General features: G+C 30.9%; 1 protein-coding gene across 2 annotated transcripts in view; it reads right to left on the reverse strand.

Moving 5' to 3' along the window:
• The window catches only part of PCDH10 (protocadherin 10), a 56,803-nt gene that overhangs the window by 30,499 nt on the left and 3,569 nt on the right, over nt 1-22,735 (reverse strand). For both annotated transcript variants that reach the window (XM_012766316.2, XM_012766317.2), the window contains exons 2-4: nt 22,042-22,100; nt 21,383-21,489; nt 13,419-13,724 (exon numbers count right to left, since the gene is read on the reverse strand). In XM_012766316.2, coding sequence (XP_012621770.1) covers nt 13,419-13,724; nt 21,383-21,489; nt 22,042-22,100 — 472 coding nt within the window. The remainder of the gene's footprint in view (nt 1-13,418; nt 13,725-21,382; nt 21,490-22,041; nt 22,101-22,735) is intronic.

Below are 22,735 nucleotides of genomic sequence, written 5' to 3' on the forward strand. Positions count from 1 at the left end.
TATTCATTGCCAGATTATTTTCACTGTTGTACATAATCAAGTATCTTCACTCATTATAAATATACAAGTTAAGTGAAATAATGAGAATATGAAGTTTTAAAGTTTATAATCATGTTTTGTGACTACTGTCATCATAAAACAAATAAACCTTAATCTTTGATGTGAATTACATTTGGTTCTGTAATATCTGTTACATTGGCTTAATGGATGGAAAAATATTAGGGATGTTGTACTATTAAAACAGGTATTAGGTGAAAGAATATGTATACTGCAGATGTAAAATAGTGATACATTGTGAAAAGAACATTTGAAGTCTGACTTTTCTCTGGGAATAAAAGAGAGCGTAATTAGTTCTATTTAAGCCCAGAATTGTAATTTTGACCATACTCAGGCTGATGTCATTGTTCCAATTTTAACTGAATATATGGTTGCCTTGAACACTTAATGAGTGCTTCCTTTGGGCCAGGCACTCACTGCTTTACATATGTTAAATAATTTAATCTCCACAATGAGGCTTTTAAGGATCTATTTCACAGATGAGAAAAAATGAGTTACAGGGAGGTTAAAGAAATTACAGGGGTGTACAACTAGTAACTGGCTGGATCAGAATTTGAAACCTGGCTGACTGGCCCCATAACTGATGCTCCTAACTTCACCAAATCACTTCTCTGATAAGAGAACCTGTACAAAGACTGCTCTTGTAAATCCATGGCTATGAATCCAGAAGAAGTAAAAGCGTACTTTGAGAAAAGAATAAAAAATGATATCTTGTCAAATTAAAAGTTATAATAAAGTCAAAATGGATAAAATTAGTGATGTTTGGGAAAACCTATTCTAAAAGCAGTAAGACTAGAGTACTTTTCAGGTATTTATTTACTAAGAGATACCACAATTCAACCAGGTGAGCACGTCGTGCTGCAGGTACATTTTAAAGGAAGTTGTACTGTGGTATGTGCCCAAGGTTGGTTTGTTCATTTCTAAAACATCATCTCCAAGAAAGGTTACTGGTTTGCATGAGGTTTGGGGGAAAGGAGAAGGTTCGGTAACTAAAAACTCTTTTCCATGTCTCTAGGATGACCCAGAGCAGGTAACACTGAGATGACCCCATCTGAGTATTTTGACCTGTGCAGAAGGTACACACCACTTACATCGAATGAGGATGCACTAGGCTATGTATTATCACTAGCAATTAAGTTGATCTAATTTCCTTTACATTCTCAACTAAAGTTCTGGTAGTATTTTTATTTTTCTCCTGGAGATTTCTAAGAAGTATTCCAGTTTATGTAGTTACTATATTGGCATTTTAAATAAAAATATTGATCTTATTAACCCATCAGTTTGGGATGAGTTCTTATGCCATAAGCATTTTCCTACACTCCAGGCCTTAAGAACATTTACATAATCTAGTTCTAGGCCAGACAAAAACCGAAGACCACTGTGCCTGGAATACAGTGGTGCACAACAATAAGTGTTCTTGAATGTGGGTCACACTGTTCTTGTCAGTAGCTTGGGAAGACCTGCCTAAAGCAGCTGATTAAAATGTTTTTACAGTTTTAAATTGCATTTATGGTGCTGTATTATTACAACAAATAATAATACCCAAAATAATAGGATGTACTGATCACCTTCAGAAAGTAGATAAAATAAAAGTGAAGAACTTTAAAAGAGTAGGAAAAAGGACATATACTTAAAATTAACTTCAAAACAATATGATATGCTGTGTATAACTACTTTAAATGTTTCCATTTAAAGAAAGATATATTGGCACACTTTATATAAACATTATAAAAACTATTTCTACGAAAATTATTACAAAGGGAGAAATTTATCAAGGATTATACTACTAGATCTCAAGCTCAATTTTAACAGTGAGAGATGAAAATTAAATTATTCAGTGTCAAGTATTTCTTAAAAATAATTCTAACATAAGCCTGAATTTAATAAAAAATTACCCTGTGCAGTAATTTCAATGTTAGTCAATATTTTGTTGTTATAACTTGAGAAATAAGTATCTTTACAACATTCCATAATATAATTTAAAAGTATACATTTTACAAATTCTTAGCTAAATTCAACCCTTAAAGAGTTAGGATTCAATTTATCAAAAGAAGGCATTTATTCATTGTCTAATACCAAACAATCTTTTTGCATATAGAAAATTATGTATATTCATATAATTATATAAAGGATTCATATATCTGATTCCAAAATTATTTGCTATTGCCTGAGTTTCACAGGGCTTATTCCATGATCCTTGACTGATAAAAACTGTCACCTTGTTATAATTTATAAAATTGGTGTCTTTTTTATGTCTTATTTCATCTACTCATGCCTATAAAATAGGCACTCAGCTACTACTGCTATTATTGAATTTAGCATTAATGTTCAGCTAACACAACTCTCCATTTGATTATTTTCTCTTTCATTTTATTTTTCTTAAGTGTGTAACTAGTTCATACTTCCACATTGCCAAACTAAGGCTACATTTTAATTTAATCTCTAAAATTTCAGCCCAAAATATAATGATCATATATGGCATATATGGCCTGATTGCTATATCTTCCAATATTATAAAGAAAGCATGTATTATTTCTAGGTTTAAGGATAGCATGCTACTTGCCTTTGAATCAATAATAATGGCTATTTCATTTTTATTTAATTGCGAGCCATTTCATACTAGCTGCCACCATGGTTTGTCTTTAAAATTCAGTTGAGGATAATATGCTATCCAAAGTGGAAAATTCTAATGATAAGAGAAATAAATAAACTCAGTAGAGAGAAGACTCAATATTTGAAAAAGTAAGATATTTTAAATCTATATTCACTTGTGTTCATCCTATAAACTATTATTTTATATAATATGAGGCTTTAAACCTTCAAGTTATGAAGGCATACTTCTACTAAATATAATTTGTTATTTATTGCTTATGTATATAATGTGTTTGACATGTTCATACTTGTTTTTTGCACTTCATATATCTCCTCAAATCTTTCTAAAACCGTAATTTCTTAATTTTTATTCCTGGGCATTTTATTCTCCATTTCAACTCAATGTATGAGGTGAGAAAAATAGACTTTAAGAAACCAAATTTTTTCCTCTTCAAAATTCCAAAGAAAGAAAGATGAGGAGTTGTCCACAAAGAAACAGAAGGGAAGGAGACAGACAAAACCAAGGCTTACTCAATTGCCTTCCCTTTGTCTTCAGGTAAATTTCTTGAGATCCTACCATAGTAATGTTTTGCCTACTAGACAGAGTACCCAGAAACGCTTTGGTCACTAATTACACAGGTGTGCTCGTTTTGTGAAAATTTCTTGAAATACATACATTTATCATTTTTGTACTTTTCCATATGCATATTATACCTTGTTAAAATGTTTTAGAATAAAAAATCCAAAATAAAAAAGTTGCTATCTGTAAAGCTTATTTCAATCATAAATCAAAGTATTTGTAAATATAAATAGCATTTATGAGAAAATTAGAGAAATTTAAACAATAACTAGACAACCAATGATAGTAAGAAAATTCAATTTTAAGAAAGAATATTGTTCTTGTGATTATGTTAATAAACTTTATAATTAATAAACACATGCTGAAATATGAATGGATTAAGCAATAGGATCTCTGGATTTGCTTTAAAACATCTGAATGAAAAGGCAGCTGTATTAGGGTTTGGATGAAACAAATTTGGCCAAGAGTTGATGATTGTTTAAGCTGAGTGATGGAAAATATGAAAGATTTGGTACAATATTTGCTGTACTTTTGTATATGCTTGAAGTAATTTGACATTTTAAACATGTTTAAAATTTTAACTTACTGGAACTCTATAGATTTTATATGATATTGCCCTCCATTACCATTGTTCTTATTAAAAAGATTGAAGTAAAGCATTAGGATACAACTACCAAAACACACCTAGATTTCAGGACCTCCAACATAATCATATGATGTGCAATTTTAAAGAAAATAAACCTCAAAACTGCACTATTAGTGATTAACAAGGGTATTAGTTCTGGAACCAGGATTATTAATGGTGAAAATAATGTATAAGAATGTTATACAATTTTTCAGATCAGCCTCTAGGTTTACTGTAAATTTTCTAAGCATATGATGTATGGCAACTGTCAAACTATTGCACTAACTCTTTCCCTACCATCATTTAGATCAAACCTACATAGGAACATTTAAGCTTACCTATATCATTAAGTATATATCATTGATTACTTTATCATGTCTATTTTGTCTATGCTCACCATTGCTGTCTCAGAACTTTCCATCATGTGCTGCACTTTAAGAAACAAACCCAATGATATGTTTAGTTAGTTACATATAAAAGAATTCCTCTATCTTGACTATTTCTTTATCCCGGGTGATTAAAATTACATGCTTGAAGCTCTTACTCAAGGGAGGGGGGGCATGGGCAATATAAGTAACCTTAACACTTGTACCCCCATAATACGCTAAAATAAAATTTAAAAAAAATTAATCCAGAGAATACATATTTGACATTGATTTTACTTATGTACTATTTCTACCTATGCCTAGGTCTTTTTAAAAAACACTTATAAATTATGACAAAAACATTTATAAACTTGCTTTTATGAAGCATAATAGTAACTATCTAATTTTCAACCCAAATATATTTATTGGCATATATATGAGCCTTATAACACTTTGTGATAGACTAAAGCCAATTTTTTATTCTGTATACAATATATCATAATATCCAACATAGGTAATACTGGAATCTAGTGTAAGATTTTGGCTAATGCCACTCTTAAAATGGGGAAAAAATCCTACCGACTACAACATTTTTACTTCCAGTTAAAAATAATGTTTTCCTCATAATACATGAACACTAGAACCAGAAACCTGTTTGCTCTACAGTGTCATGGTTAATTTTGCTACATTTAAACACTGTAAAATGGTCCTCAAAAAGTACAACCAGTACCTCACAAAATAAAGGAATAGACTAAAATGGACTGTATCCCATTAACTATTTCTTTTTTTTTTTTTTTTTTTTTTTGAGACAGAGTCTCGCTTTGTTGTCCAGGCTAGAGTGAGTGCCGTGGCATCAGCCTAGCTCACAGCAACCTCAAACTCCTGGGCTCAAGTGATCCTCCTGCCTCAGCCTCCCGAGTAGCTGGGACTACAGGCATGCGCCACCATGCCCGGCTAATTTTTTATATATATATCAGTTGGCCAATTAATTTCTTTCTATTTATAGTAGAGACGGGGTCTCGCTCTTGCTCAGGCTGGTTTTGAACTCCTGACCTTGAGCAATCCGCCCGCCTCGGCCTCCCAAGAGCTAGGATTACAGGCGTGAGCCACAGCGCCCGGCCTCCATTAACTATTTCTTAACAAGCACCATCCTGTCACGTTAATAGCTTCTGATAATGAAGTAGCCATTAGTTAAATAAATTTACTCTTGTGTTAAACATAATCATAGTCCATTCTTTCTCTGGTAATTGATGGCTATTATTAAAAATAAAATTTAATTGATTAAAAATATAATGCTTCTGTATGAGATATGTATGTGTGTCGGTGTATGCATACAATTGAATCATGAAACTGGAACATTAAAAATATATTTATAGGGCCGGGCGCTGTGGCTCACGCCTGTAATCCTAGCTCTTGGGAGGCCGAGGCGGGCGGATTGCTCAAGGTCAGGAGTTCAAAACCAGCCTGAGCAAGAGCGAGACCCCGTCTCTACTATAAATAGAAATTAATTGGCCAACTGATATATATATAAAAAAAAAAAATTAGCCGGGCATGGTGGCGCATGCCTGTAGTCCCAGCTACCCGGGAGGCTGAGGCAGAAGGATCACTCGAGCCCAGGAGTTTGAGGTTGCTGTGAGCTAGGCTGACGCCACGGCACTCACTCTAGCCTGGGCAACAAAAGCGAGACTCTGTCTCAAAAAAAAAAAAAAAAAAAAAAAAAAAAAAAAAAAAAAATATATTTATAATCACTTGTTGAACTCAGTGACTTAAAGGTTATTGATAATTTAGATTAACAGTCTATTGTACATATATAGAAGCTTTACCAAAATTAAGTTTAAATATTATCTCTTTAATCTGTACAATTAAAAGAAATACATCTGTAAGAGAACAAATATAGCTAAGTGCCTTGCTATTTAACATACATAATGTATATATATGATGTCATATAATATATGAGTTACAGAATCAGAATTAAAACCCTGACTTTTATCTGAAAAATTTCTAGCTTACAATTTGTTTCTATCCATGTCTTTTTTGATACATAATTACATTTTGAAATTCAATGTTTTAAAGTCTTCTCTCCCCCCTAAACTGAAGTAGGTCAAGCTTTGCGGTCACTAGAAAGTCTTATAGGGCTTCAATATAAAACTTCAAAGATTTTGGTATACTCTAGAAAACATTAAAATGATTCACGTTATACTAATTTTAGTCTTCATTCCATAATATTATTTAATCTTGAACAATGAATCTCACAGTCTAAAACATTTTCCAAGCATATTATCTAAATGACGCTAGCTAATTCCTATTGAAAGGATTTCAAAAGACACAGCTAGATTCACCCAAAAAAAGTCTGGCACATTGAGTATTGAATAATGTTTAATGATGTTTATAGGCAATTGAATGTGTGAATTCTAGACTTATTTACAATATCTTTAACACTTAGTTCATTTAAATTTTGACTCATAAATCTTCAGTATGATGAAGCTGGAAAAAAATTCCCAAGTAGATATTCCTTTTCATTGAATAATTCTATTTATATATTAATTGATAATCTTCTTTTATTAGGCTCAACTGATGGACAAATGCTTACATGGGTTTACTTCCAATGTACAAAATAAGAAAGAGGATGGAAATGATCTGTAATATAAATAGAGGTATATAAATAATATTAATATGCTAAATGTTAACTCAATAAAATTCTATGTATCCATGAGATAAACAGCTTTAAATAACAAAGCAAGACTCATACTAAAGAATTGTAAAATACTGAATAAAATATAAATAACTGTTATCAATTAAGTTTTCTCTATGTATCTTTAAATGACAATATTTTATTTACCAATAAATATGTGAACTCAAGAATATAATTAAGAACATGCAAACAGATAACTCCTACATGGGAATTAAATATGAAAAAAGTGACCAAACCAGAGGGAAATATATATATATACGTATATATATATTAACTTTATAAAAAAGTGAAAGATGAGAGCTAATATATGAAGCTGCCAGTAAATAAAATATGTAAAAGAAAGATGGTCTCAAAGACCAGGAAGAAAAGGGAGTAATTAAAATTCTAAGACAGTTAAGAAATAGAAAACAATTTAATTCCTGTTTAGTATCTGAAATAAGTTCTTAGACCAAATTAAAAGAAGTTTAAATTCTCAAAGTATCGAAAAACTCCATCATATTTTATAAAACACCCTAGTTAAGTATATTTCAGTATCTTGAATTAATTTACATTCTACTTCTCATAAAAGCCTATAGGTACTAGCCAGAGAAGAAAACAAGTAATGTAAAATATTTTAAAAATTGAAAGAAAAGAAAAGAGTTTGCTTGGAGATATCGAAAACTTTCTGTGTGTGCAGACTTGTGTGTAAATGAATCAATGAATGATTACAGCATTAAAGAAAATTTAAGTACTCTTAAAATGCCCAATTCATCCACTTATTCATTTTTAATCACATGGTTATTTAGCATTTATAACATGTATAGTTGGGTACAAAATCTAAATCTGCCAAAAGAATAATTTTATTGAGGATAAAACATAGTAGAACAGAAGCAGATTTTAGTGAAGTTAATAAATGGTGAGAAAGTATCTGTAAAACACAGTACTTACTAATGGTCATGTAAATTTTGTTTTCAGAATATGAAGCTTTGAGTAAACCACAGGTCAAATCATCAAAATAAAGTCAATTCAATTTGATATCATATTAAAATAGTATGTTAAATATTGCAAAGAATTATAAAGACAATACACTGATAAACGTTGATAAAAGAAACGATGAAAATATTATTTAACAAAGGGAACAGAAATTTCGTGGATACTAAGTAGTTTCAAATCACCCAAGCACAAATTTTAAATGACATGAGATAAGTCACAGAGAATCACTGAGGTCTGAATAAGTAAAAAGCAAACTACCTACAGAAGTGGCCAGATGTATAGCTATAAAATGGGCTGCTCTGTTTCAATATCTGCACTTCAGAAGGATTTTTTATAGCTTTCATTTTAAACTTTCCTAGAGAAAATTTGAGATAGACCAGTGCTCGACAAGTAAAGAAGAAAAAATATGATATCTTATTTATCTAGAGTCCTAGGGAAGTTCCAGTCCACTGTTTCATCAGTTAGTTAACTGGAGTAAGTATATGAACTATGAATAGACTACCATTTTTCAAAGAAGTAGAATATGATAAAATTCAGTGTATATAATAAAATAATGTAATAAAATAAAATTCAGACATGTAGAGAATATGAAAAGGGTTTTTTTCTGATCATAAGTTATCATTTCTTGCTCACAGAATTAAAGTGAGTAAACTATTTTGATTATGGGAGATTTATTCGTAATTCCTGAATAAAGGAATTTAATGGAAAAATAGAATGACTAGTATGATTCTAAGACCAGAAATTTGTCACAAAGAGAACTAAAAAGGTGAAAAAATATTCACAAATCTAGGTGTATATAAAAAAGAGTGAAAGAACACACAAAAAACCTCGTAATAGATTATAAGTAAGTAGCAGAACTTGGAGGAAAAGTGAACAGAAAATATGCCTAGTAGAAAAGAAAAAAATCCTAAAAAAGATGTCCATTCATTTAGTGATGTATGGACCTATAAGACAGATATGTTAAAATGGTCTTATATAAAAATACTTATTTATTGACTTTAATATCGGATAGTGATGCTATATTTATGACATTAGATGAATACACAAATCCCTGAGAAAACACTACCCAAGGGTATGTAAATATGAGGGTAATATGCACCAATAAGAAAACTAATTTTATTTTGAATTCTATATATGCTCTTACCACATTATTGAGCTCAACAAATTATGAAAACTCACAGAAGGCAGACTGAGATAATGAAGGGATTGGAAGAAATGTTACCAAACAAAACATGTTCTATAATTCCAATCAACTAAAAACTTGAAGTGCTCACAGACATACTATAGATGCCTAGAATAATTCTCCCAAAATGAGGTTTACTGAAAACTGGTAAGTGTCAGTAATATTTTAAATGCATTGTTTCAAAAATCTTAAATCTTTACTTTTGTTATCATATGGGTGAGTTGAGTTGACATTTCAAAAGGGATCACAATTTAGCAAAAATAAAGTTAGGTCAGAAGACAGTGATTTTTTGGCATACATGGCCTAAATGTTGTATACTACAAAGGCAGCATGGGCTGTGACACTTTTCAGTAAATGGTTCCCTTTAGTCCTATGATTCTAGAAATTCTATGGTTTTAGAAATTTAAAAAGTCATTATGTAAATGTAGTTTTTTTTCACTTTATTCAATGTAATTTATTGCTTTATGACACTTTAAACAAATGAAAGAGTTTCACAAGTATATTTTAGATGTAATTTCATTGGTTATTTTCCTTATGACTGTCTTCAGTTTTTAGGGATTGACTGTTTTTGGCAAGAAATCAAACACATTTCCAAATAACAAATACTTATGCCTTTATTACTGCATTATTTAGGCTAATTGGAACTGAATGACATGCTCATTCACCAGCAAAAATCATAAGAGATGATGTTTTAAATGTAAAGCCAAAATCATAAGCAAGAATGACTGTAAAAATATTAAAGAGTATTATTTTAACTACTGGAGTTTTTCTAAATTATATTGATAATATAGCTTTTATCAGTTACATTACTGAATGTAAATTTATGTTTTTTATTTGCTGAGATTATTGAGATTGTTTACATGTAACTTATTATGTCATTTGAAAGAATAAATTATTTTAAATAAGATGTATAATTCTAAATAAACCCCTAAAATCTTTATGATAAAAACGTAATATTTTTTAAAACTCCAGAAAATATTTGTGTCCTTATAATATTATTATTTATGGTCTTGAAAGGAATTATTAATTTTACTAAAAAGTTAAAGTAGTATTTTAGTACTTTTTAATTATTCTAATAAATTTGAAGATAAAACTAAGCTGAAATTCATTAACATTTTAAGGTAAATCTAAATATGGTGTTTTGAATATATGACCATATCCTACATGTTTAAATTTATTTCCTAAATCTTTAGTGTATCCCTTTGCTCCCTCCCTGTCAAGTATTAGCGAACGATAACTTTATAACAAATATAACAGAAATCAAGCTCATAAAGTGCTCATGATTAACTTGGCAAGGATTGATAGATGTGTTCAAAATTACTCCTATTTTAAAAAAAATAAGTTTCTTCTTAGTAAATGCATATGTATATTCTTCATGGACTTTTTAGGCATGTTTTAAAAAAAAAACCTAAATGTTTACATACACCTAGTTTCATGTAAAAATTGGTTTCTTGCAGTTTTTAATTCTAACCTTATCAATCAAAGCTATGAAAATCCAAAGTTCTTGGTATAGACAATGATCTCATTTATATTTTTAAGCATATCACCATTTTCCTGTCATCAAATGACAGTGGCAGTCCAAGTGGGCTTTTTTAGAGCTTGACAAAAAATAACTAAATACAGTTACTTTTCTGAACATCGAAGTATACATTATGTTCATTATAAAATTAAATGCATGCTTGCAGAAAAATTGCAACCTCAATAATTATTTAAACATTCTGATTAAAAGTAAATAATTAGTGTCAATTTTTAGCTTCTTTAATAATGTAAGGGACTTACTTTTTTATTTAAAAGATGAAAATATTTCTATTTGTAATACTAAATGACACAAGTACTAAAAACTATCACCATATGAATTTAGGAGCAAAATGGTCAGGAATAGTTTGAGTTTGCTTTGTATTATTAGATTAACCATAATATTTACTATGCCTATTATGTTATAGCCATGATGCAATTTTAAAGATAATTGTGTGAGTCTAAGATGATGTTAAACAGTAAAAGTTAATAAAAAACAAATTTAGACATGATTAAAGTTGTATGCAGAACTAGGGAGAGTATAAGTAAAAACAACAAAATAGTAATTTTTCTGCTAATTTTCTATCCAGTTCATACTTCAACCAAAACCCTAAACCAGTGTAAGCTGGTTAAAACATATAAAGAAAAATGAAATTGTTATTAAAAGTTATTTCATTTCACATATAATAGACAAAATGCAAACAAATCTAAATTTTCCTGATAAAATATTAGAAGCATTCTTTTTATTTCTAGCAACACATATAACAGCCAAGAAATTTCATAATCCCAGAAAACAGATTTGCAAATGAAAATACCAGATTCTTATGAAGTGTAAAAATTTGCATTAAAATGTATTCAGCATTAATATTTTATTAATAAAATTGTTGCCGAGATTCTTAAAATTAAAAAAAAAACACACACACATTAAGTGGAGAAAAGACATTTGTAGATGGCTAAAATTCCAGTTCTTATATATAAGCATAATTTCACCAAAATTAGCTCTCATTAGGACCAAAAGAAGGTCAGATGATTTTTCTGCTATATTTGAAGTAGCTTTACCTGTTTTGATATGATAAAAGCAAATATTTGTACTTATTTAGAAATAAAAATTTTAATTAATCATACCCCCTTTCACTTTTTGCCTTAAAATTATTAATAACATTTCTATATGGTAATGTAATTCTGTAATATATATTCTTAGTTTAAGTGAAATAATAGTAAAATATACTGTTTAAAATTTTGAAAAGTTTTACTTTCTATAATAAAATTTGAAATCCAGAATTTAATTTGAGGGACAAAGACCACATCATAGTCCTTACTTATTAAAATTTGATTGTAGGCTATTTTAATTCACTAGCACGTATGGATTTGTGAATTAAACTTTAGGATTTTAGCATCCAAATTATACCTTAAATAAATCAATGCTTTCCTTTCTTTAAGTGTGTGTGTACTCTCCTTGTATATTATAAATTAAAAAAATAAAGCAAAATATCAATGACTTATAGGGAGGCATAATTCTTTGGATCTGAAGTACTAATGTACTTATCATGCTGAGGTGATAGAGTTTCTAACTAATTTAAAAAGCTAAACACAATACTTCATAAAACACTATTTGATCACTGTTGTCGTCAGAATGTATGCATCTGAAGAAAGACCCACTCCTTTAATCATACCACTCTTGTTAATGCTGAGTATCAATGTCCCGACAAGCAGCCATGGCCTCACTGCATTCAATCCGTGCCTTTCACATTACATATCACAGAGGCTAAAATAAATGTTCTTCTGTTTTTTTCTTCCTTTAAGTTTTTAAAAGCATTTTTTCCTTCACATTTCATAAGTCATAAAATAAATGATACATCTACAGTCTGACTCATTGTTTGTTTCTAGCTTATGGTTCCACTAGAGGATGAAAGAAAACATTATGTAGGATGGATTTGCTATGCAAGATAAGTCATCTTCTGATTGAGTTATTATGAGTTTCCTCTTTGTCAAATACTATTTATGTGGTCTGACCAAGACATTGGATTGTCAGTAGTATTTATCCATTAACTAAAAGGAAAAGATCCCTGCATAGCAGAGAATAAATGAGATAATTTCATTCCTAAAATCTTCAAAGGAAATATATTACTGAATCTCAAAGCATTTTTATTGTTCACAATGATTGTATAAAATAATTTACTTAGAGAATATGGCCTCAATTTTGAAAGAGTTGAGGACAATTATCAATGTCTTAATGTTAGAAGAACCATTATTTTAAATAAATGAAGAATATTGCTGTATTGGTATGTTTCCATAAGAGTTTCTGTTATTCTGATCAAAGACTCAAATCTATACCAACATCTTACTAAGTAGTGTTGAATGCACAAACTGATGCTTACACAGCTTTCTGGACATGGTTGAAGGTGTTTAATATCCAATGGTAAAAGAGTGATAGGCAATAATGCTGTTATCAATAAGAAAATGAGATCTCTCAGTGACTCAATTGTCAAGACAGAAGTTCTTCCACCTCAATTTAGTCCTTCAAAACACATAGAAATCAAGTAAGCAAGAGTGAAATATTCAAAGGAAATATGAAGAACATTTCAAAAATGTTTTGTTTTGTTTTTTTGCAACAAAAGCAAAAGTTGTGTTTTATTGCGAACAACATCCTAACACAGGAACCCTTTTCCTGCTAAGTATATTCATTTTTCCATAGTAAAGTGCTGCCTACATCCAAAGTCACTTTTATCCTTGTTTCTAAAATCAACCCGAACGCCATTTTTACAGTAAAGAATGGAATGCTGAACTTTACCTCCTCAAAGGGAAAACTTTCACACAGCCCTTTGTGGAATACTTACTCAAATATGGTGGTTTGTAAGGCGCTCGCGTATTAGACAGCAGTCCGTCCAGCTCCTTCCTCTCCAGGGTGCTGTGAAGGGCCTTCTCTTTGCCAAAGGTGGAGAAGGACCGCTCTGCCCCAGGCTGAGCTTCCGGAGTTTCAAACACCTCAGTGTCTGGAACAGAGTCCATGCCGGGAACGTGCAGATTGCTGCGATAATCAGCAGCCTGGCGTCCATCAGAAGGGACAAAAGAAGGCATCCAGCACCTATCAGAGTGGCCCAGTGCTTTACATTCCTCGGTGCAGTTGGAGAAGAGATCCATACCTGTAAGCAAAAAAAAGACGTGCGTGGTCTTCTCCTTGGCTAGCTACTTAGCGGTGAAAGACTACAGAGAGCATACAGTGTGATGGATGAAGGTATCTTTACACATTTTTTCTTGTCTTAACCTGACAGAATCCAAAAATCTCATTGCCTCATTTTGTTCTTCACTTTAAAAGGAGAAAACAATCTGCAAATGTGAAGGGTAAGACTATTCAGGCAAAGACGCCTCTGAGTTAGATGTTTCTAAACTACTCAGAGTATTGGGGGGAAAATGTTGGCTCTAGACAACTTAAATAAGTAGGAAATGATGAGTAGAAAAAGAATGAACATTTTTAAAAAAAATCTCTCATGAAGTCTGTAACAGAGAAAAAATCCAGGTATAAAGGCTTCAAAATCCATATTCCCTAACAATAGTAAATCCTCTGATTTTTTTTGTTGTTGTTAGAGACAAAGGTGGAAGAAATATGCGAAACAATAACAATGATATTTGGATTGTGAAATCTGGACATGACACAGAAAGTGAAATTTCAACAGAAATATGACATACACACAGAAAACCAGTAAATAACAAGAATGAAACAGGATTTCAAGAGCAGCCAAAAGCATGCTTTCTTAGATTCCTAGGAAATGACTTCCTAAAGGTGTTTCTCAATGACGCTCTGATAGTCCATATTACTATCAGCCACTTATCATTTACCACCTTAGACAACTGCAGAACAAATGACTGTAATTAGTGAAACCAAGGTAACCAAATGCAGTGTAAATCAACTGCAGATACTATTGACAAACACCTTATTACTTGTTCTATATTGGAGCACACTTATCCTAGTCAACACAGAACTGTTTGACTACTAATCCTGTAATACCAAGATTTCAAATGGCAACTTCAAATTTCATTGTCTTTCTTCGATTGACAAGATTAACAAGTGTCATCTGATGATGATCCAGAAAGGCCATTTGTGTTTCTTAAGCAAAACATAAGAAATTTTTAGCACTACAGAATACTATTTGATACTATGCTGATATATATCATTACACAGACAAAAATAAACAAAAATAGCATTTCAATATTTTTCTAAACATAATTACCTATTTATTAAATGTTTTAAAATAAGATCAGTTTGAAAAACCAAAATATGAGATATTAGTCTGTAGAGAAGAAATTCACAAATGCATGCCTAGTCTGGAAAATCTAGGGATTTTTTTCTTTTTTTAACCAAGAGAGTAATACTTACTTAATGAACATACTTGATTAATCAGTTGCTTTTACAGATATCACAAGTAATTTGCACTCTTGAGCAAGTTTTAGTTTTGAAATTCCTGATGGTATTCTGTTATATGTTAATCTATGCATGTTTGTATATATGTTAATATTGGTATATATTAAATAAATAAAATAATTTTTCAAAATTATGAACCATCTACATTATCCACAAGTATTTTGGAGTTAAGAACGGCTAATTACATACATTCTATTTAAAGAAACAACACCAAGCTTCTTATCATATATTAATCTCACTACATAATGACTTTTTTATTATAAATTAAACCACATAAAAGCTAAGTCTGACTTTGATTATAACATTCCATTGATAATTGTCCTGTATAAGTCTGGAAATAAATTACTGATCAGTGAACTGTTGAGGAACAGAAACGTGAGCTGAAGCTAGGATTCAGGAATCTGCCTGAGAACAGCATGGAAAACATGTAAATGTTTCACTAGACACTAGAGATGCTCAATCCTTTATCCTATTTCTGTAAGAAGGTATGTAGTAAGCAAAGAGAAAGGGAAGGAGAATGTACCCGTAATGTCCACATTTACATACTAAATAGGCAAGGGCTACAGAACCAGAGAGGAGATTTATATTTTAACACATGACTATAAAGGCTGCCTATTTAACAGATTGATGAGGAAAAAAGGTTTTTTTGATAATAGAAACTATCTTTAATTGTAAAATTATGAGCAATTATTTATTTTTAAAATAAATTTAAGTTATATTAAATTTACAGAGTTGATGGAATTATAGTCAAATATTAAGATAGAATTGTTTTACTGGGTCCTGATAAAGATGGGTACTAATGAAAAATCTGTAATCAATACAATTTTTCTTCACATGACTGAGAAATGTCAAATATGCCAAATAAAACCATATACAATCTTTCACATCTTTTTCTGCACATATGTCCAAACACTCTTCTAAATCTGCATATGACAATTTCATACAGAAAAATTTAATGAACCAGTATGTCAATATTAATGTTAAGATTGCTTGATTATCTTAGAAGTGAATTTTGGTAGAAGTTATTTTTATGGGTAGTTTATACTCAGTTGTGTCCATTTTCTTCTCTTGAAAGCTCGTGGTCTTTCTGACTCTTTTAATTATTTGAGTCTGGTTAAAATTCCCTTTGATGATGTAATAAAGTTTGCATGAATTGAGAATGTGTATTAAAAAATATAGCATGTGTATAACAAAAAAAAGTGAAGAATATAAAGAAGTTTTTTGTTGAAAGAACAATATCACTTGACAGGATGGAAGATATTTGTAAATAATGTTTCTTAATAAATTTACATAATAATCCTTTTAAAGTGGAAATCCCTTAGTAATAATATACAGCTTTATAAAACTAGATTGAAAGGTAAGGTTCAAATTGTGCATGATTGTTTCACCAGTTTTATCGAAAAGGTAAGTGCACCTATTTCTTATGAGGAAAAATCAGACATATAAACACAGCTAAAAACATAACACAAATACTAAATCAATAAACTTTAAATAAGTAACAGAAAAATTAATTGAAAATGGATTTTCATTTGTCCTTCAGATATATAGTTTGCAAGCTACATAAATTCATTCCATTACCAGTTCTCACCTTAGGGACCAACTGTATGACTAACATGATTTTATCTTCTATCATTTATCACTAGTTCCATTAAATATATTGCCTTAATTACCAAATAAGCATAGCATATTTAAGTTTTGTTTGTTTGTTTGTTTTTGTGGTGACTACATGATGCACAAGGATGCCAGACCTTACAGTACTTGGGATATATTAAAATGCATACCTTTTACATTGCTCTTACAATTTTTGAATGGCTCAGATTCAAGGTGCAAGAGTTAATAAGTTTAACTTAATTTTTTTTTCTCATTCAAATGCCCTTACTATAGAACCTATGGGATTTGTTCAACAGAAAATTATAGGCCATACCTCATTTTAAAAATTTTGCTAATTTCTAAGAAATGTTTCAACGTATATTTTTTACTTGAAATCTCTTTTTCTAGTTATTTATTTTTTCTACTACTCAGAAATAATCTGTTCTGCAATGCATGACAGCTGATGTGATAGACTGCCTGTTATGCAAAGATATATTTAGACAAATTTTAAAATATATAGTTTTCAACTGGCAAGTAACTTGTCCCTTATAGTCAGTGGTAATGGATATTTCCATTGAGAACAATTATGATTTTAAAATTATTACAAGTGTATTCAATTTGTGCTGTCTTTGATGAATGTAATAATATAAAATTATGTTCACATTTATCATGCAATAAGCCTTCATTAAAAAGTCTATTTTTTCCAAACGTAATAAATAAATTTTAAAGAAAATCAATACTCTTAATTTTTGAGAAAATTTCCAGTCTTCCTTTAACTACTTAAACAATGAAAAACTAAGACATATTAATGTAACCACAAAAACTGCTACAGGTTTTAAGAAAATATGGTTTAGAAGCAGATATTTATCAACATAATTCACTAATGAAGAAATCAAAATTTTTTTCCTTCCTATCATCATTCAAAATGTTTGTATTTTTTCCATTTATCTCAATATTTGACTTACATATTGTATACAGTGATAAATGTCTCTGCATTTTCAAGTTGTAGTTCTGAGAATCACCAGAAAACTGAACAAGCTTTTGTAAACACTAGTGTAAATTCACATTATTTATAAAGCCAAAAGCTAAATTTTCCAATATCTAAATCTCTACTGAAGTTGCGAAAGGGATATTTGTATTTTATGATAAACCAAGAATTCTCTGGCTGCTATTATAGTAGAACAATTATTTAATGTATTTCATGATATACTTATCTACTAATTTGAAAATACTGCCACTCAAATCGCTTTATTTTTAAAATATATAGCCAAATTTTGACCATATACGATGCATGAATCTCATAATTAGTTAATAACTAAATACATTTAGAAGATAAATTCCCTCATAACTAAAAGAAAACTTTATAAGAAGAGGGATTTGATAAATTCAGGTAAAGTGATAAGTAACTTAATCACTTATTAGGGTTCTCTCCAACATATTTTTAAAACGGGCAAAAGGTATTAAAATAAATTCATAATTAATCTTAGTATTATTCACTGTGTAGGTATTCCATAATTGGAAAAAATAACATCTTACTACTAAACAGATTTGATTAGACATACCTCAAATATTATTAAACATTTTTAAATGTATCCTCTTCTAAAATACAAAAAATTATCTTTTAGTCTAATGACATTGTAAATAAAATTGAAAACATTTCTTTAAAATCTACTTTTTCTGCTATTTAAGCGGTGATCAATCAGTTTTTACTCTTGTCATGGTTTATGTATGCATTTACCACATCTTCTTGGACTTCTGCCATATCTAACCAATATATCAATAGAGCACTGAAAAAAACGGAAAGCACCTTGACAAGGCTATAGAAAGAAAGTGCCACAGAGCAGTGGTCAACGCGAAGAATTTCACACATAGAGCCAGGTGCAGTGGAAAACTGAAAAAGCTTATGTGATTCTCTGTGCAGCTGCCTCCGTGTGTAAAGCCCTTCAGTGAACAAGATTGGTGACTGCAAATGGCTTATAAAGGATAAAAGCAAGAAGGGAGGGGGAAAGAAAGAAAAACAAAGAAAAAGAAGAAAAATAGAAAACTGTTCATAAAAGAGTAAATAGAAGACATGTCTAAATAAATAAAGGCAAAGTAACATTAACATAGAAAAAAAACAAAATAAAGAAAAAGGAAGTTTAAACAGGTGAAGCACTACACTAAATGGTATATATAATATAGTATGGAATGAGGTACAAACTGAAAGAGAGAATTCAGAATTTCTACCTTTCCAATGTTATTTTTCCTTGATAACTTAACTTCCCCCGCCCCCAAAACCTAGTTAAGCTGAATATCCATATTGTATGAAATTTTTTCTAATCCAAACCCTAAAAATAGATGTGCTATGAATATTACCTAATTTTGTAAAATTGGAAGATAATCAACACCTGAATTTACAAAGAAATAAAACAGATTTATCTGAAATGGGCTTAAATTTTTTGACATATTCTAGCCGCATGGTGCGAGGTTTGTAGTACACAACATCAGTATGGACTGAAAAACAAGCCATTAAGTAAATGCATTTTAATTGTCTGCATTTAGAGTTTTACATTAAAAAAAACATTTCAAAATCATTCTTACAACAAAATTAGACATACTAAATCTCATTGCAATTCAGCATACAAAGGTGCAATTACTTCTTAATATAGGTGCTTTAGTACAATCCTAAAATAGCTATTATTGTGCTCAGTCCCTGTAAATATTAATGAAATGCATAAATGGATTTAGTAATTCTATAATACTTTTACATGTTTATGAACTTAAAGATATGAAAAAAATTACCATTTTGATAGAGAAAAATAAAGATCACCTCTCTTTTAAAAACTGTTTTCCAGAACATATTTTAGCATTTTAATTTTCTTTTAAATGCTTTGACCTCTCAAACAGTTTGAAAGATACATTACCAAATGCCAACAGAATGCCTGTGAAATAAAACAGCTACTGGGAAGACCCATTGATAAGAAAATATTCCCATCTATCTTCCAAATTTAGCCCTTTTTGCAGATGCTTATTCGTTTCTTTTACTTCGGTTAGGTTATTATGGATCATTATGTCTGAGGGGCTAAACTAATTGAAATGTTCATTCAGATTGGAGTGCTACAGAAAAAACAAAGGGGGGGTGGCTGGGAAAGGAATAAAATGCATCCAAAGAAGCATGCAGCAGATACTCTCTCTTTTTTACATTAAATATTTTGTTTTAAAAGCTTTAAAAGGCTGAAAATTAAATTAAAAACTCTGGGAAAAGAATAGGCATGACCAATTCTAAATGTATAGTTTTTTAAAGATAACAATAAATCATATGCCATATATAGGGCAAAAATGAAAGAGACTTTGTACTCACATATAAACTTCTGGCAAGATCTGGTTTGTTGTCAGGTTCCCAGACACTAAATAGATGCTCTGTTCACTTAGCGTGAAGGCCCGCAAGGGGCAGGGACCTCCGGGGATTCTTGGCAGTTCTCAAGTCTCATTAGGTCTGCATATTAATGACTCGCAGCAATATAAAGAGACCCTTGAGCAGCCTTTTTTCCCTTCCTCCTGCTTGGGTTTCCCAAGGCTAAGGCAGCCACAGACACAGCACACATTAGCCAAGTGAGAGGCTTGTAGCAACCACTGGTGCCAGGCCACCATGGGGTGTACACTGCCCTTTGACACAATGCCTCAGAACCGTTCAGAGGTCCATGAAGTGTGTTAAGGAAACGGTGCTCTTGAGGACCACTATTACCTTGAAAATAAGAACTCTTATCAGTCGATTTTTATATTACTAACCAAAATAAAGGTCTAATCTCAAGTGAGCTGAGTTGAAACCAGAGACAGTGCAAAGATGGAAAGAAGTTATAGAAAGTTGACTAGCCTTTCCATTTCCTCATGTGTCAAGTAAATACAAAACTAGATAGAAAAAGTAAAATATTCAACAAATACCCTTCATACACAAAATCCAAATGAAGTAGAAGGAAAACTAGAAGTTTATGAAATCATTTTCATTTTAACATATATATTTTGTTTCAGGTAAGGGTTTCCTTTTAGTATTAGTTACGAGTTATCAGGATCTTATGAAACATAAGGTTAAATTTATATAGAAAAGGTGAAGTAAAATAAAGTAAAAAATATAAATCACATTATAACCCCCACCATCGACTACCACTAAGCTCACTGAAACTCAGATTTCAACTTTGATGTTTCCATAGACTCTGTTAAAAATATGAGGATACCTAGGACACTTCAGAAAATACACTTTATCATGTTTCCTAACGCCCTGAATCCAAGGACCCAAGATTGGAAACTCTGCTTTCAACTTATCAATGACTATTAATCACTAATTCTTCTCTCTTTCAATACTTGGTGGTGTGCAAAATGCATTGCTCTGGAAGGCAAGAGATTTGGATTCTAGTCCCCAGTAATTCATTTATCCTCTTATGACCTTATGCAGGTCAATGTATTTCATTCATTTTTAGTTACTTTATCCATAAACAAGCCTAATAATACCTTAATTGGCTGAAGACTAGGGTTTGGACCAAATGAGAGATCTATGGCTTTTTTGTATGCAATATAATTACATTAAAGAACATTATATTGAAAAGATTTATTTCATATTCTAACATACTCCTTTGTTGAGTTTCTAACTTTAACTCTCCAAAGTAACATTATATTTTTACGATTCTCTTTGATACATTTACCAAAATAGGGTGACACTATAATTAAACTTACAGAAAATTACCTAGCACATCACCCTTCCTACATTTATTTAAAGAAAAAGAAAACTATAAAAGTCAGCATTTAAATCACACTTACCAGCTGACTGGGCACGGTTAGTAGCATCATGATCACTGTCTCCCTGTTCACTGTCTCCATGACCACTGTCCTTAGAGCTTACTATGTCAGCTTCCTGGAATGCAGAACTAGAAGTACAAAAATGTGAATATTAGAATAAAAAAGGTGAAGAAACACAGAAAATATTCTTCTGCCACCACATGGTCACAGATGGTGCTGCAGACTCATAGACCTGTTGGTTGGCTTTATTTCTGCATCAAGCTAAATTTTATAACCTAAGCCCATCTAACTCTTTAAAAATGGGGAATTAACAGTCAATTTGAGTACTTAAGTCATGTAAAGTTTAGGCATTATTCTATGATTGGAGCTAAGTATATATGCACATCAGTTTCATAAAGTAGATACAAATACACATCTGTGAGATTTAGGAAGACTATTAGAAACCATGTAGGAGTATAAACTGACAAAATATTCAAATATGTTTTGTAAGTTGTATATAAATGAAATACACCCTTTTTAATGTATTGTCTAGGAAACACAATTATAATCAGTATTTCTGTCCTGCCCTAATTGAAAATACTTTATACATTTTATATTTTAATATTAGACAATACACCTACTTCCTATTTTTACTAGGCTGTGGATTGTCCATACACTAAGCTAGGAAAAAGAGTCCATACCTGTTAACTCGGCGAGGTCTGTCAACTAGATAGCTGAGCTCTGCTCGCTGGTGTTTAGTCTAGGAAAAAAAATAAATAAATCAAGAGCATTTGAATGCTAAGGGCTTACTAGTCTGCTTTTGAGGTTAGGGACTATATTTAGCTTAAGTAATTGTATACACTTTTATGAATTTCCAAGCATTCCTTAAGACTTCATTGTAGTGATTGCTGGGTAAGGGTAAGGTATATAGGCAGAGACACTTGAATCCATATTTCAGTCACTTGTAAAGGTAAAAAAAAAAAAAAGGCCAACTTTAAATGTGTGTGTGTGTGTGTGTGTGTGTGTTTTAAAGAGAGAATGCAAATGACCTCATAGTAAGGGCTAATAAACGATTGTCTCTAACAGAGTCAACCTAGTTATACTCTGCAATCTTTCAGTTGCCTAAAAAAGTGTTTAGGTGCATACTGGTTGACACAAGAAAAACAGCACGCTCAATAAGCAAAAAAGTTTGGATATTTTATGGAATTATGTTGTCGTTTATTTTCAAAATGTGCTTAAGATACAAATGAACTGTACAAATATTCATGAAAGTCAAATAATATCTAAGACTCAAATAAAATAACCTGCCAAGAAAGGAGTTCATAATTCTGTGCCCCCCTCCCCCCAATTTTCCCCTTCTCCAAAGTCCCTCTGCATTCTCCTCCCCACCTCCGC

Source organism: Microcebus murinus, chromosome 15, assembly GCF_040939455.1.
Source record: "Microcebus murinus isolate Inina chromosome 15, M.murinus_Inina_mat1.0, whole genome shotgun sequence".
In the NCBI taxonomy this organism is placed as follows: domain Eukaryota; kingdom Metazoa; phylum Chordata; class Mammalia; order Primates; family Cheirogaleidae; genus Microcebus; species Microcebus murinus.